This window comes from Entelurus aequoreus, linkage group LG08 (assembly GCF_033978785.1).
Source record: "Entelurus aequoreus isolate RoL-2023_Sb linkage group LG08, RoL_Eaeq_v1.1, whole genome shotgun sequence".
In the NCBI taxonomy this organism is placed as follows: domain Eukaryota; kingdom Metazoa; phylum Chordata; class Actinopteri; order Syngnathiformes; family Syngnathidae; genus Entelurus; species Entelurus aequoreus.
Window position 1 is genome coordinate 60,360,102 of NC_084738.1, and position 18,504 is coordinate 60,378,605.

Sequence of the window (18,504 nt, forward strand, 5' to 3'; positions counted from 1 at the left end):
TACTGAATAGCATTAGCAATTTTACATGGCTATTTCAACACCTCCAAATGTGTTAATAAAAACTACAACTATACACGTTACAATCAAACACCTGCTGTGTAACTGTCACGGCGCATGCACACTCCCGCATGTCATCTGCTGCAAGCGCAGCCAGCACCTCCGCTAGAAGCGCGCCGGGACACGCCCCTGCTCGCTCTTCCTGCATCCTAGCCACGCGCCTGCACGGCTGCAATAAATCGGCAATTAGCACACCTGGGTCTGATGAAGGCGGAAGGCATAAAGACCAGCATACCCGAAGATCCAGTGCCGGAACATAGTTCACTCCTCGTAGTAAGCATCCCGTCTCTGGCTTCCCCCCGCATACTTGCTCTCTCTGTGCTTTCCCTGTGCTTATGTCCTCTGTGTTCCCCGCAGTGTTCCCTCTGTTTCCCGTGATCGAGCTGTGTGCCTCCACTTCCCACTGGATTCTGGACTGCCTCCCTCGATCCTCAACCCCTGCTTGGACACGGACCTCGTTGCCTCTCTCCAGCCCCCGACCTCTCGCGTGCCCATGGACTGCCTTCTCGCCTTGCCCCTTTGGTCTGACCAAGGATTCCTCCAACACGCACTTACAACAAACTCTGGTAACATTTACATTGTTAATATTACACATAGTCTTGCACCTTTCACGTTCAGTAGCATACACACCAGTCACCAATCAGCATCAACTTCAATAAACCTATTGAACTGATCTCTGCCGTTGTGTCGTCTCCTTCCCCCGCCGTAGGTAACAGTAACAAGTAAAACACTTACAGATTAAACACTTTCTGGGGCGCAACAAAAATAAAACCCCACCCCATAAACTATACATTACTGCCATCTGACGCCTTGGTCTTGTAACTGTAATTGCAACTTAATGTCATACTTGTAAATGATAATATGATGAAAATAAAACAAGATACAACTATTTGCGCTCCCAACAGGTATAAAAGAAAGGGCATCTCTATCCTCCTTCAAAACCGCAATAAAAGTTCACCTCCAGGCAGCTACAACCCTTGACTAACACCCTCCCCGGATTGCTAATAATCAAATGCTAATAATCAAATGTAAACAATCAAATGCAGATACTCTTTCTTATGCCTTCTGATCTCTCTCTCTCTCTCTCTCTCTCTCTCTCTCTTTCTCTCTCTCTCTCTCTATGTCCACTACTTGCTGTCCATATCCTACCCCCCCCCGCCCCCCTCCACACCCCTGATTGTAAATAATGTAAATAATTCAATGTGATTATCTTGTGTTATGACTGTATTATGATGATAGTATATATAATAGTATATATCTGTATCATGAATCAATTTAAGTGGACCCCAACTTAAACAAGTTGAAAAACTTATTCGGGTGTTATCATTTAGTGGTCAATTGTACGGAATATGTACTTCACTGTGCAATCTACTAATAAAAGTCTCAATCAATCAATCAATCAATGGACATCAGTTATCATAATCAGCTCATTTTTTAATGTTGCAATAAAAATGTATTTATATAAAAAACACAAAAAACATTTATTAACACACACAAAAGCACAGAAAATGTGTACTGATTATCTGGTAATTGTTACTGTATCAGTTCAAATGTGAACGGTGCCCATCCCTATATACCAGGCCTGGGCAATTATTTTGCTTCGGGGGGGCAAATTTAGAGAAAAAAATGTGTCTGGGGGCCGGTATATCTAATTTTAGGAACACTAATACAAAACCTCACAATGATGTCTGAATGCTAAAATGCTTTATGACAGACCGCCTCTAAAGGCCTTAGTGGCCACATGCGTGGACTGCACTTGTTAGCTGTTATTTCCAAAATTGTGTACACTACTGAATTGGGGTCTTATGGCCGCTTATGTGGACACTTATACTGCCATCTGGTGGTGTCAGAAGAGTATAACATACAATGGAATTTGGAAAAAAAAGTGTAAAAATAAGAATGAGCATGTCACTAAACATGAAGTACACGTTTGTGTACTTATGGACTAAGTACATCATATCAAAAGACGATTCTTAGTTTTTATTCTAATTAGGGTCCAATAAGCCCAAATGGCAAAATGAAATAAAAAAAAAAGCATGTAAACAAACAGCTTGGGCCTTAAGAGGTTAAAAAACAGAATGGAATTACAATTTTTTTTACTGAATGACACACCCAGAACGTACATGAAATAAAAGAAAGACGGCTTTGCAATATTAACTATTAACAATAAAACACTGAATATTGAGAACACCCAATCTCGATCGACATATTTTACAATCAAGCAAAACACAACAAAAACACAGCGAAATATGAACGCGAAAAACGAAGAAAAAAAACCCCAACCTACAATCTGATACGTCACTAAGCTTTAGAACTTTGTTGTAAAAATCTCCTTCCGCGTATGTCCCTGACACCCGCATTTCAGGCTGGCCGCTCTGGAAACACTCTGTGGAAACGCTCCCAACCCACACTGCTTGGTGCCTTGTCTGAGCTGCTGTGACTTAGATTATTACCATAGTTACTAATTAGATTACCATAGTAACTAGTATATCGTGCAAAAGCGCAGATTCTAACCATTGAAATACTTTGTATATTTTAAAATGTACGGTCATTTGAAAACATCACTGCACATCATAATGGCGGCTACAGTTTCGATCTTAAAGATCTGAAAAAAATATTTGGGAATGTCCGGCGGGCCAGATTGAAAAGCTTAACGGGCCGCATGTGGCCCCTGGACCTGAATTTTCCCAGGTCTGCTATATACAATCGTTAGCAAGTTTTGAGCAAAAAAATGCTCCTGTATCACATTCTGACAATACATTTCCCTGTGTCCAAATATTGGACTTAAAAAATTTTTTTAATTAAAATATACAAACTGGTAATTGAATGCAATTATTCGTGATTAATAAAAAATAAAGTTGCTGCTCTCTAACACACAACTGCCAGGTGTGAACCATAAATGACCAATAGAGTGTGTACATTGCAGAGTCTCTTCATTAGTCACCACTAGAGGGTAGTGTTGTTTTAGCAAAACTGAAGCAACGTTCTCTTGACCTCTGTATCCCCCAATTTGTTGTCATAAACCACAGGCTTATGTTTTGGGGGTGAAGTCGGAGCCTATCCCGCCTCAACCGCTCATGCACCGTGCAGCTCTGCAGCCTAGTTGAAGCAACTCCGATTGTTGTCAAGTCTGCACACAATCAAAAGTAATTACAGAGTAATAGAGAAAATAATACACTACAATAAAGGCAATAGACCATAACACAAAAGTCACCCTTCAAATATTGCGGCTGCACTACATCAAGTTTTTTTTTCAAATGTTTTAAATTATATGGCCTGAATGTAGCATTTTCAAGCATACAAATATAGCTAAATGAACTATAAATATAAATACTACAGTAATATTTACCTCTAGTGGAGCCCAAACCAATCATTAGCCGCAATACTGATTGGTTTGGGCTCCACTAAAGGTCAGCATTACTATTAGGGACGAGCACTGTTCACATTTGAACCGATACGGTACCAATTCTCGGTAGCTGGGAATCGACAATTTTGTCTCTTCTTGTGTGTGTTAATAAAAATTAATTGTGTTCGATAATAAAACTTTTTTTTCATTGCAACATAAAAATGAGCTGATAATGATACCTGCTGTCCAGTGTCTACTGCAGGGGTCCCCAAACGTTTTGACTCGGGGGCCGCATTGGGTTAAAAAAATTAGGCCAGGGGCCGGGCTGTGTATATATATATATATATATATATATATATATATATATATATATATATATATATATATATATATATATATATACAGTATATACATATATATATATATACACATATACATATATATATATATATATATATATATATATATATATATATATATATATATATATATATATATATATATATATATATATATATATATATACATATACATATATATATACAGTATATATATATATATATATATATATATATATATATATATATATATATATATATATATTTATATATATATGTTTATATATATATATGTGTATATATATATATATATATATTTATATATATATATATGTGTATATATATATATATATATATGTATATATATATATATATATTTATATATATATATATGTATATATATATATATATATATATATATATATATATATATATATATATATATATATATATATATATATATATATATATATATATATATATATATATAGGAGACACCGAGAGTAAAAAAACGGTAGAAAATGGATTTGAGGAGATGGAGACGCACCGGCGAAGATGGAAGCCATCCAGAAAGGCTTCACCTCACCGTCAGGACGCGTCGCTCCCGAAAACTCCTCCCCCGGACATTTGTACGTCACAAGCAGCCCAGTCTTCCTCGCGCCGCCGCCTTGTTATGATGTCACCACGCCCACTGGTGATGATGTCATAGACCAAGATTTTTTTTTAAATTCTGTTAACTTTTTCTACCAGCCGCCACCAAAGGACTTTTTTGCCAAAATCAGACACTTCCAGAAAATTTTTTCACAGACCCGCTCACCGGGTCTGTCCTTGTCCTCCAGGATTCAAGCCCCGCCCACGTCAGAAACCTGTTCCTTTTGTCCGTCCACACAACCTCAGGTGGGGGACGACGAGGGACATTTTGGACAATTAAAAGGGGAGGAGTCTAACACCCTCCTGACCTCACTCCACCCACCCCCAAAGACGGTTCCAGACCGCAAGGAGCGCGTCTGGTATCCGCTCCTTGAGGGGCGGGCTAGTGCCGGGAGCTGTGCTAGTGGGGTGGCCCAGCTGCGCCCAGCCAGGCAGCAACCTCCGGCCCGGCCACCACCACCAGTTCTTCGGCGTGTCAAGCCACAACCCCCATCCAGGCCACCTCCGCCAAAGCCAAGGCTAGCAACCGTTCCTGATCCGAGGCTTGCAACCGTTCCTGCTCCAAGGCTAGCACCTGCTCCAAGGCTAGCACCTGCTCCAAGGCTAGCACCTGCTCCAAGGCTAGCACCTGTTGCTGCACCACGGCTAGCACCTGTCGCTGCACCACGGCTAGGACCAGTGGCTGCACCACGGCTAGGACCAGTGGCTGCACCACGGCTAGGACCAGTGGCTGCAACATGGCTAGGACCAGTGACTGCACCAAAACTAGGACCAGTGGCTGCACCACAGCTAGAACCAGTGGCTGCACCACGGCTAGGACCAGTGGCTGCACCACGGGTAGGACCAGTGCCTGCACCACGGCTAGCACCAGTGGCTGAACCACGGCTAGCACCAGTGGCTGCACCCACGCCTGCCTCGTCTGCTGCTTCCACGCCTGCCTCGTCTGCTGCTGCTTCCACGCCTGCCTCGTCTGCTGCTGCTTCCACACCTGCCTCGTCTGCTGCTGCTTCCACGCCTGCCTTGTCTGCTGCTGCTTCCACGCCTGCCTGGTCGTCTGCTTCCACGCCTGCCTGGTCGTCTGCTTCCACGCCTGCCTCGTCGTCTGCTTCCACGCGGGAAATTGCAACATTACGGAGAGGCAGTTTGGCCGAGTCGGCTCTCAGTGCTGCTGGAGTGATCGCCAAGTACCGAAGTGCAACCAGGCGTGACATCACGCCGGTACTGTTAGTTACTATATTGGATTAAAAGAGTGTAAAGTTGACCACCGTAGATTCCGCCCTCCGTATCGATTCTAAAATATCGATATTTGGAAACAAGAAAACGTGCGTTGTTTGCCGAGCCTTCACGTCCATCATCATCATCACGTCCAGTTCAACCCCCCCAAGCCCCACATGACGTTACGTGACGTCATGCCGGTACCGTTAGTCACTATATTGGGTGAAAAGAGTGTAAAGTTGACCGAAAGGCTAGTATTAAAATCTCAAAAATGTTGAAATACTTATAGAGAAAGTGGTAAACAAATGTGTATTTATATGAAAATATTGGATTTATGTTGAATGATTGCTACTTTGCGGACATTAGTTCGTCCCGGTCACGTCCGGGACCAATTAATCGCGATACTAATGTGTAATATTCAACAAACTTTGGGATGTTTTCTGGATAATTTTTGGCCCTGTCGGCCACCGTAGATACCGTATCGAATCTGTAATGTCGATATTTGGATCGTGAATTCACAAGAAAACATGCATTATTTGCAGAGCCTCCATCATCATCATCATCATCATCATCACCTCCAGTTCAACCCCCCGCTCCCCCCGCCCCCCCATGACATCACAGGCGTGACGTCATGCCGGTACCGTTAGTCACTATATTGGATGAAAAGAGGGTAAAGTTGACTGAAAAGTTTGTATTAAAATCTCAAAAATATTGAAATATAGAGATTTAATTTGCCGAGCCTTCACCTCCATCATCATCATTATGTCCCCCCCGGCCCCCTCCCGCCTGGTGGATCGTGAACGCGCGCACAAGCAGCTGTCATTGAGTGGCGGCGGGGGCGAGCGCGCACACCGCATCGAGAGGGAGGCTCTGCCGGGCGAGGATATTAACTCTGCAACATCTTGGCCATCTTGTAGCAGACAAGATGAGACGCTGACACAAAAAACGACATAAAAGACGGGAATCTTTTTTGTTGTTGTTGTGGTGGTTTTTTGGACTGGCGAGCCCCGACAAGACAACAACATTAAGCCGTTATTGTGTGTGCAAGTCGTGGATTATTCCGGGGACAGCGTCCTGAAACCATGAGCTGGGGCTCAGAGCTGTGGGTGAGTCATCTATAATTATGATAATAATAATAATAATAATAATGGTGTGTAATGGCGGGGAATTATCTTGAAAAAGAAAAAAAACGACACGCAGCACAAGCTAGCCTTGGGAGCACTTAAGCTAATTTGTAGCATAGCAAGCTAACGCTTTCATCGTCTTTTATGTTTGATGTCATCATCTTGTGGCAACCGTCGTTTATTTTTTATTTTTTTTATTTTACTTTTTTTTGTCGTCTTCCACATCAAAATGAGGCTTTTTAGCATGCATTTTATCCGAGCGCCGTAGGAGGCACACACCCCCTCCAAATGTATCAACAACAATCGTGCCACCTTTGCTGATGGTGCGTTTTTTTGTATTTATTTTAATTTAATTTAATTTTAATTTTCCTGAGGGAATCAATAAAGCACTATCTATCTATTTAAAACAGGTGCAGGACTTCGCCGGAAGTGCGGACAAAACCACGTCGTTGCACGCCGTCAAGTGGTTGATGGTTACCGGATGTCGTGTAAATCAGTGTTTTTCAACCTTTTTTTCCTCTATTGAAAAAATCCCGGGGCACACAACTAGCAGAAATCATTGAAAAATGAAGCTCAGTAGCCTATATTGACAATAAAAAGTCGTTCTCGCAATTGTTGGATATGACTTTAAACCAGGCCTGGGCAATTATTTTGACACGGTGGGCCACATTTAGAGAAAAAAATGTGTCTGGGGGCCGGTATATCTATTTTTAGGAATACTAATACAAAACCTCACAATAATGGCTGATTGAAAGCTAAAAACGTTATGACCGCCTTAAAAAACATAATGGAATTTAAAATTTTTATACGAACGATAAAACACTGAATATTGACAAAATATGAATGTCACACCCCCTTTCGATCGACATATTTTACAATCAAGTGAAACGCAACAAAAATGCAAAAAACAGTGAAATATGAACGCGAAGGGTACAAAATAAACCCATAAGGGTACAAAATAAACCCGTATTTTGGCACTTTTAATTTTAATTTTCCTGAGGGAACTCTCCTGAAGGAATCAATAAAGTACTATCTATCTATTTAAAACAGGTGCAGGACTTCGCCGGAAGTGCAGACAAAACCACGTCGTTGCACTCCCGTCAAGTGGTTGATGGTTACCGGATGTCGTGGAAATCAGTGTTTTTCAACCTTTTTTTTCTACACAGCTAGCAGAAATCATTGAAAAATTTAACTCAGTAGCCTATATTGACAATAAAAAGTTGTTCTCGCAATTGTTGGATATGACTTTAAACCAGGCCTGGGCAATTATTTTGACACGGGGGGCCACATTTAGAGAAAAAAATGTGTCTGGGGGCCGGTATATCTATTTTTAGGAACACTAATACAAAACCTCACAATAATGTCAGATTGAATGCTAAAAGCGTTATGACAGACCGCCTTAAAAAACGTAATGGAATTTTACATTTTTGTACGAACGATAAAACACTGAATATTGACAAAATATGAATGTCACCCCCTTTCGATCGACATATTTTACAATCAAGTGAAACGCAACAAAAATGCAAAAAACAGTGAAATATGAACGCGAAGGGTACAAAATTAACCCACCTACAATCTGTTATATATCTGATATATCACTAAGCTTTAGAACTTTGTTGTGAAAATCTCCTTCCGCGTCTGTGGAAACGCTTCCCGCCCACACTGCTTGGCGCCTCGTCTGAGCTGCTGTGACGTAGATTACCATAGTAACTAATTAGATGACCATAGTAACTAATTAGATTACCATAGTAACTAATTAGATTACCTTAGTAACTGGTATATCAGCCATAAGCGCAGATTCCAACCATTAAAATACTTTGTATAGTTCAAGATTTATGGTCATTAGAAAACATCACTGCACATCATAATGGCACCTACATGTGGCCCCCGGGCCTTAATTTGCCCATGTCTGCTTTAAACCATAACCAAGCATGCATCACTATAGCGCTTGTCTCAAAGTAGATGTACTGTCACGACGTGACTTATTTCGAGTTTTTTGCCGTTTTCCTGTGTGTAGTGTTTTAGTTTTTGTCTTGCGCTCCTATTTTGGTGTTTTTTCCTCTTTTGTTGGTATTTTCCTGTAGCAGTTTCATGCATACTTGCCAACCCTCCCCATTTTCCCGGGAGACTCCCGAATTTCAGTGCCCCTCCCGAAAATCTCCCGGGGCAACCATTCTCCCGAATTAATCCCGATTTCCACCCGGACAACAATATTGGGGGCGTGCCTTTAAAAGCACTGCCTTTAGCGTCCTCTCTCACCTGAAAAGGAGACTATTATATATGTCTCCGTTATCCATAGGTTTATCTATAACCGGAGGTCTCAAGGTTGGCAAGTATGGTTTCATGTTTTCCTTGAATGCTGTTCCCCGCACCTGCTTTGTTTTCGCAATCAAGACTATTTGAAGTTGTGCGGACGCTATCCTTCTTTGTGGGGACGTTGTTGATTGTCATGTCATGTACGGTTGTACTTTGTGGACGCCGTCTGCTGCACAGTAAGTCTTTGCTGTCGTCCAGCATTCTGTTTTTGTTTACTTTGCAGCCAGTTCAGTTTTAGTTTCGTTTAGCCATCCCTAAGCTTCAATGCCTTTTCTTAGCGGCTCTCGCCTTTTTTTTTCATTTTTGGTTTAAGTTTTAGATACCTTTTTACCTTCACTCTGCCTTCCGCACATTGTGATCACGACAAACCATGTTCCCGACATCTACAAAGCAATTAGCTACGTGCTGCCACCTACTGATATGTAAGAGTATTACACGGTTACTCTGCCGAGCTCGAGACAGCACAGACACTCAACAATAACACATTTGCGGATTATAATTACTTGTTTGCAAAAAATATTTTTAACCCAATTAGATGAAATTACATAATCTCCCACGGCACACCAGACTGTATCTCACGGCACACTAGTGGTTGAAAAACACTGGCGTAAATATGCTTCACCACATGTGCGAAAGTCGCTATTGTGGTGCTGAATCACAGTAAAATGGCATACCTTGCTCACAAGTGAACCGGTAAAGTTTAAAAAAGTTAATGTAGGTGTGGTGAAATTACCCTCTGTATTTGACCCATCCCCTTGTTACACCCACTGGGAGGTGAGGGGAGCAGTGAGCAGCAGCGTTGGCCGCGCTCGGGAGTCATTGTGGTGATTTAACCCCCAATTCCAACCCTTGATGCTGAGCGCCAAGCAGGGAGGTAATGGGTCCCATTTTTGTAGTCTTTGGTATGACTCGGCCGGGGTTGGAACTCACGACCTACCGATCTCAGGGCGGACACTCTAACCACTCGGCCACTGAGCAGTGTACAAACAAGACATATGGAGAGCTGAACAAAAAAAAGTTGAACCTCAATTACTTTTTGAGTACCGTATTTTCCGGACCATAGGGCACACCACATTATAAGGTGCATTGACGATGAGCGGGTCTTGTCCGGTCTATTTTCATACAAGAGACGCACCACATTGAAAACACTTTCTTGTGGTCTACATAACATGCAATGGTGGTTCTTTGGTCAAAATGTTCCATAGATTATGTTTTACAGATCATCTTCAAGCCGCTTTCTGACAGTCGCTTCAGGATGCGCCGTTTTGTGGGCGGTCTTATTTACGTGGCTCACCTTCGACGGCGTCTTCTCCCCGTCATCTTTGTCGTAGCAGTGTAGCGTGCAAGGACGGGAGTGGAAGAAGTGTCAAAAGATGGCGCTAACTGTTTTAATGACATTTAGACTTTACTTAAATCGTAAATATACGTACTCGGGCTGGACAATATGGCTGAGAACTGTATCACGATATTAGTGTTCTATATTGGTCGATATTGATAATTATTGATATTTTTTATGACCTATTTGAAAATAAGGACCAGGGTAATAATATATGAAGTGTCAACATTTTTATTTCAAATGTAACCTGCCTCTGATTGTAATCCCTTCTGCTATCAAGGCAGAAAGGAAAGGAAATGTCAAACAATGTAAACACGATTGTAAAATCACATTGAACTCTTAATAATAAGCTCTTAAAGGCCTACTGAAACCCACTACTACCGACCACGCAGTCTGATAGTTTATATATCAATGATGAAATCTTAACATTGCAACACATGCCAATACGGCCGGGTTAACTTATAAAGTGACATTTAAAATTTCCCGGGAAATATCCGGCTGAAACGTCGCGGTATGATGACGTATGCGCGTGACGAAGTCAGTTTAACGGAAGTTATGGTACCCCGTAGAATCCTATACAAAAAGCTCTGTTTTCATTTCATAATTCCACAGTATTCTGGACATCTTTTGCAATTTGTTTAATGAACAATGAAGGCTGCAAAGAAGACAGTTGTAGGTGGGATCGGTGTATTAGCAGCGGACTACAGCAACACAACCAGGAGGACTTTGTTGGAGAGCAGACGCGCTAGCCGGCGACCTCACCTTGACTTCCTACGTCTCCGGGCCGCCAAACGCATCGGGTGAAGTCCTTCCGCCGATCGTTGGAACGCAGGTGAGCACGGGTGTTGATGAGCAGATGAGGGCTGGCTGGCGTAGGTGGAGAGCTAATGTTTTTAGCATAGCTCTGTGCGGTCCGGTTGCTAAGTTGCTAAGTTAGCTTCAATGGCGTCGTTAGCACAGCATTGTTAACCTTCGCCAGCCTGGAAAGCATTAACCGTGTATTTACATGTCCACGGTTTAATAGTATTGTTGATTTTCTATCTATCCTTCCAGTCAGGGGTTTATTTTTTTTGTTTCTATATGCAGTTAAAGCACGATGCTATCACGTTAGCTCGTAGCTAAAGCATTTCGCCGATGTATTGTCGTGGAGATAAAAGGCACTGAATGTCCATTTCGCGTTCTCGACTCTCATTTTCAAGATGAGTATCCGAGGTGGTTTAAAATACAAATCCGTGATCCACAATAGAAAAAGGAGAAAGTGTGGAATCCAATGAGTCAGCTTGTACCTAAGTTACGGTCAGAGCGAAAAAAAATATGTATTTCACTGCATTCTAGTCCGTCACTCTAACGTTCCTCGTCCACGAATCTTTCATCCTCGCTCAAATTAATGGGGTAATGGTCCGAATCGCTCTAGCTGCGTTGAAAACAATAGGAAAATATGAGGGAGTGAACAACTGACAACGTCACGCTACTTCCGGTAGGGGCAAGGTTTTTTTTAATCAGAGACCAAAAGTTGCGAACTTTATCGACGTTGTTCTATACTAAATCCTTTCAGCAAAAATATGGCAATATCGCAAAATGATCAAGTATGACACATAGAATGGATCTGCTATTCCCGTTTAAATAAAAAAAATTCATTTCAGTAGGCCTTTAAAACAAAGGTGCAAAAATAAGAAATATGTAACAAATGTTTAATAAAATGTAAGAATTAGTGTGAAAATGTAAACATAGAGAAACCTGAGAAGAACTATCTTCTGCAGGTTTAGTGCCAGGAAGTAAAAGCTGTGCTCTAAAGGGTGAGCTTAGGTGGTTTGGTATTACCGGTCTTGCATCATTTACAGCAGTGTTTTTCAACCCTTTTTGAGGCAAGGCACGTTTTTTTAAATAAAAAAACCCGGAGGCACACCACCAGCAGAAAACGTTAAAAAATTAAACTCCACCAGGTCGTTGTGCCTTATTTTGAGTTTGTTGGTGTTTTCCTGTGTAGTGCTTTAGTTTTTGTCTTGCGCTGTTATTTTGGTGGCCCTTCCTGTTTTGTTGGTGTTTTCCTGTACCAGTTTCATGTCTTCCTTTGAGTGCTATTCCCCGCACCTGCCTTGTGTTAGCATGCAAGGCTATTTAAGTTGCTGCTATCCTTCTTTGTGTGGACATTGTTGATTGTCATGTCATGTACGGATGTACTTTGTGGACGCCGTAAGTTTTTGCTGTCGTCCAGCATTCTGTTTCTGTTTACTTTGTAGCCAGTTCAGTTGTACTTTTGTTTTGCATAGCCATCCCTATGCTTCATTGCCTTTTCCTTTTGTTAATTTTTGGTTTAAGCATTACATACCTTTTTACCTGCACGATGCCTCCCGCTGTGGTCTGCATATTGGGATCACAACAAACCATCCTCGTCTCACACGACACATTCCGACTCTTACAAAGCAACTAACTACCTGCTGCCACCTACTGACATGGAGTATTACATGGTTACCCTGCCGAGCTCTACACAGCAAAGACACCAAGTAACGGCACATTATTTGCAGATTATAATTATTGATTTGCAAAAAATATTTTTTGGACCAATTAAGTGAAGTTGCATAATTTCCCACGGCACACCAGACAATATCTCGGCACAGTGGTTGAAAAAAACTGATTTACAGACCATGTTGGTCTGACTATGGTCCATTTGGAAAAAAAACTAAAAACTTCCTTTGTCAAAATGACTTTTCTGTCAAAATGACTTTTCCTCTTTTATCCACAATGTCTTTATTTTTACTTTCTCATCTCAGTCCATGCAAAGAATCAACTGCGAGACAACAAGACGGCGCAACCAAACGTGATAGTTGATACTGTTACCTGATTGGCTGTTAGCGTGTCACTACAACTGATCAGTGATCACTTCCTGCGTCGCTCGGTTACCAGAGAGCGAGTGCCTTTTGGTCATGCAACCGACCTCGCTTCGCAACTTCCGGCTTGTTCCGACGAAGAAGAATAATTTAAAAAAAAAGATCAATCAAGCAAAAAAGCTGGCACCATAGGCCCATTTTTGCAACATCATTATTAAAAGTCAATGATACTTTCCTGTTTACAGAAACTCCACTAGCCTGAATAAGGTGTTTACATGCTGACAGTACTTAGGACCACCAATGACATTCCAGGGTTTCTGCACTTTTAAAAGGCTCCCAAAGCAGATGACTCGAATAAATTCCAGTGTTGTTTAGTCACACTCGAAGCCACTTGGCTTCCTTTTCAAGGTGATAATTGCCGCTTTGGCAGCGAGCGTCATTTAGTCATCTTCCGACACTTGAGTCACACATTCGATGTCAACGTGCTCAATAGTCTCTCTCGGAGACAACGAAGACGCGGGTGTCAAAGCCGCGTTAATGACACGATAACAAACTGCTGTGAAATGTGGAATTTCAGTTGTGGGGAAAAAACCCCGGTGGAGATGTTTTTGTGGGGTTGTCTGTTGCTGGCAGGATTGGTTGTTTATGTGTCATGTGTTTACAAGTCAGAACATGGAGCTGTCATCTGAACCAGCAGGAAGGCCCCTCTGCATTTTTCCAGCCCCTTATATCGCATATACTCCCCCTCCCTTAGGCTAAAGCAACAACCTTGGGGTGTCATAAATGTCTCTCCTCTGGGTTTATATGAAAACACATCAATCACAGACACCGGATTAAAGCTAAACTACAGTTAGTTTGTTTACATGGGAAAAAAAACTTGTTAAACCACAGCAAAATCATCTTAAGATCATTTATTACATTATGTCAACTCTATTGTCCAAAATAGTTTTCAGCACAAGTCATCCTCTCAGTAAATTATGAATTAATGGGGATCAGGCAATTCCTTGTGGTCCATTTCAGCTACAAGTACCAATATATAAAGAATACATGTCTGTGTTTACCTCACGGCAACAACATAAACACATCAGATTTAGCGTGAGCCTGTTAGCATAGGCATTGGGTTCACTCGGGTTGAGGCGAATAACTACACAAAAGGCGCGTCACTAGCCACGTGTACATGGACAAAATGTATTTAATCTGATCATCATTCGGATTAAAATGTTCCTGAGGAAACATGAACCTTGAAAAAAAAACGGATTATGACGTGCATTTCCATTCATCACACCTTAAATCGGAATACTTTGACATGCCCAGCACACGCCATATACGGAAAGGTGTGTTACTGTTTGTGCTATGGCGCTATCTTTTGGACGAGTTCGCTCACTGCAGGTGCTGAAGATCAAACATACACAAGCATGGCTTTGTGCATTTCTGCTTGTACGACGTTCACTACTTTTGTTTTACCTTTTTGAAATGGAGCTGTTCTGTGTGTTATGATTACTGAGGGGAGGTGACGGCAACAGACACCCGGTGACAAGATTAGCTCTATGTATTTATTATATATATATATTACATATTATATTTATTATATATATTTATTATATATATTAACCATATATATAATAATCAAACAATAGTAATATAAACTAAGGAAATGGAGTGTGAACTAGATCCAAAAGTGTATGTGGTGTGTGGCTATGCGTGTGATTAGCTGAGGTGTGTGTTACCAAATGTTGTCAAGAGCGAAGGAACACGGAAGTCCGTGGGGCAGGCAGATGATCCAGGGCAGGAGAGAAGAGACAAGATCCGTTTCCAAGCGGGAGGTCGAGAATCCAAAAGGGCAGTCCGGGAAGCAAGGAAACACAAGGTGACGAGACGCACAGCTCGCCAACACATGAACAAGGGCAGACGTGTACGCCAACAGAAGACTATATTCCGGCACGGGATGGCAGGTTGAGCAGGCTTATGAAGGCAGCTCGTTCATCACGGGCAGGTGCGCTGATTGCAGATTGTCTGCAGGTGCGAGGAGGCACGGCCGCAGCGGAGAGAGAGCGCCTGTGGGCGTGGCCTGCGGTGCGCTCGTCAGGACGCAAAGATGAGGGCGCTATTCGCGCCCTGACCGTGACACTGTGCCTTTTATGTAGTGATTATGTACGGGTTGCAGCCCGTTTTCATTTTACAAAATTCTGTGTGTCTGAGGCTAGCAGTTAGCACTTGAAGTAGCTGTAATGTTTGATATAAAACCGCTCGTTAAGACGACAACTGTATCCCTAGTTTTATTGTTACATCAACACAATAACATACTTTTTTTTTCTCGTCTTGTTTTAAAGCAACAAACTCAACAGTATAATGTTACGTCTGTACATGTTGAATAGGGGAGACAGCAGAAAGACAATTGTGTTATTCCGAGACTAATAAATTTAGTCCCCCTCCACCACCAAAGTATAGCTGACATCAAAGACATGCACAGTAAGGATCATTTTGAATGACTATCTGCATAAACCACCCGTCTCAATCCGAATGAAATTTTGATCCTAAAGCGTGTAATTGGGTCTGAATAATCCAAATGGGGTGTTTACACAAGGCATTTTTAGTCCGGTTAGGTTTTTAATACGATTAAATGCACAATGTGCACATAGCTACAGACTACTTTTACAGCATGTAACAAAGTAATTAGAGAAAATTTGTTCCACTCATCCTTTGGTGTGTAATAAGTACAATATTTACAGTATTAACACTTTTAGGGCGCAACGAAAGACTTTGTAGCAAAGACTGAACTGACTCGCCGACGCACCATAAAGTATACACTATTACCATCAACGGTCTTGGACTTGCAACTGTAATTGAGACTCAAAAAGGTTATAATTAAAACAAAATATAACAACTGGAATCCACATCATAATCAGTTAATTTTTTATTTTTTTTTCAATAAAGTTAGATTTTATTATCAAGAACAATTAAGTGGGGACGGCGTGGTGCGGTTGGGAGAGTGGCCGTGCCAGCAACCTGAGGGTTCCTGGTTCGATCCTCACCTTCTACCAACCTTGTTACGTCTGTTGTGTCCTTGAGCAAGACACTCCACCCTTGCTCCTGATGGGTCGTGGTTAGGGCTTTGCATGGCAGCTCCCGCCATCAGTGTGTGAACGTGTGTGTGAATGGGTGAATGTGATAATAGTGTACCTTGAAGGTAGAAAAGCGCTATACAAGTATAACCCATTTACATTTATTTATTTAATATTTATTAACTCACACCAAAGTACCAAATATTGGTATTGTCGAGAATTGATACCTATCGGTTCAAATGTGAACGATACCCATCCTTAATAGTGAATCCTTTGTATTATTGTTATTATTGTATTATTATGTATTATTATTATCCTTTGTAACTGAGCTACTGTGTGGAACAATTTCCCTTGTGGATCAATAAAGTTTGTCTAAGTCTTCAGAGTGTTATCGGCACAATCATTATGTATCTTCCACCTTTGTTACCCTGACTTAACCCTGTAAGACCCAAATATAGAAAACCCTCAAAAAAAAAAATTGACCTTTCAGATGTTGTTGTAGGAGGCATTTGATGCAGAAATTGAAGAGTTAAAAAAAAATGTTTATGTATGTTTCTAGAGAAATGTTGTAATATTGCAACATTGGGCTTTGATGGGAGCAGAATTTCTGTATTTATACTCACGTTGTCTGAACAACTAAGGGTTAATTTGCAGGGTTGATTGCTATACTTAGCCCCATAACGGTATATACAATTAATAATAATCACACATTAGTTATATTTTTATAAAGTCATTTATTACAAATATAAAAAATATAAAACAAGATAAAACTCTTAAAAAACGTTTATAACAACAACAATTATATAACAAGCTCTAAATTAAATTTGATGCATCTGTTCCACAATAACTACATATGTACATGCTCTAGACATTGTAATAACAACCAAAAAATATATAAAAGACATTTTAATTACTTGAATCTGATGAATCCAGTCCAATTAAACATAGATTTTGTTCGAAGGAAACCTTGAGAGGTTGTGTGAGTTCATGGCCGGAAGGCGTGACTTATAAACAAATGTACGATCCAATAGCCTTGTGAGACTGAACAATAGTACCCAATGACTATGCAAATGTGGTAAAAAAAATAAAAAAATATAAAACAGATTGTTTTTTACGATGGTTAAAGGTAACGTTGTAATTTTACAACAAGGGGTGTTACAGGGTTAGCCATGTTTTACACAACACCGTTTTGAGCGTTAAAACAATAATTTTTAAATGTCCCCCCTTGGAGACCTGACTTTTTAGACCAAAATGACAGATTTTCAAGGCGTTCCAGTTCAAAGCAGCCTACTTTTAAATGAGGCCTGAGACAAGTCTTTTGTTCCCTCACAATGAGCCCAAATGTGGTCTGGAGATAGTTAAGTGAGATGTGTTTTTCTTTCTCAGAGGGAAAAAAATGTAAGGAGAGACTCCACCGTTCTCCAGTAATTTACCTGGTCCTAAGTTCACAGAGACAAGTACTTGTGCTCCACATTCTTTGTCTTGCCTGTGATGTCAGTGTGTTTTTCTTTACTACCGCAACCAAGAGACTGCTGCTGCCGAGCCCACTTTTACAGGCTTCCAGGCATACCCTAAATCTGGAAAACATTTCTTCCAAAACTGCATTGCAGCCAGATGTCTGACTGTAATTCAGACACTTGTCACGGCGATCCTTGCAACAGGCCGCCAAATGGGGCACGTCGATACTCCACAGGTGGTTGTCACTGGAGACGGGTATTTATTATCATGTCTTACGAAACTAGCCCATACAGCAAAGCAGAACACCAGCGTAATGATGCCAACCGCGGCTTCCTGCGCAGCTCGGGCAGGATGCTGCGGTGTATTCAGCAAGTGCATTTCACTTATTAGGTATGCATGCATACACCAGTTATGGCTCAATGCATTGTTGGCAGTCTTCATGTTTATTCCCTGATTGCAAACATTATCAATGTACATAATAATCACTCAGGATATTAAGCATTCGAAGTATGATATATATTTTTCCAAGTCGATGCCGGTAACTTCCTGCTTTTCAGGACCGACACCCAATAACCATTTTATATCTTGTTTTTAGAGATGCTTGATAACATGCTGCTTTTGAAGACCGATACCTGATAACTTTTTTATCTGTATTATTTTAAGACATGCACAATATATTTTTTTAAGCCGATACTGATAACGTCCATGAATTTACCATGAATTGATTAACGTGGACCCCGACTTAAACAAGTTGAAAAATTTATTCGGGTGTT

At 41.1% G+C, this 18,504-nt stretch overlaps 1 protein-coding gene across 1 annotated transcript in view; it reads left to right on the forward strand.

Annotated features, from left to right (window-relative positions):
- The first annotated feature begins 6,444 nt into the window (after positions 1-6,444).
- Positions 6,445-18,504, forward strand: part of LOC133656125 (formin-binding protein 1) — a 151,914-nt gene continuing 139,854 nt past the window's right edge. Inside the window, exon 1 of the mRNA XM_062056986.1 lies at positions 6,445-6,713. Coding sequence (XP_061912970.1) covers positions 6,690-6,713 — 24 coding nt within the window. The 5' untranslated portion in view covers positions 6,445-6,689. The remainder of the gene's footprint in view (positions 6,714-18,504) is intronic.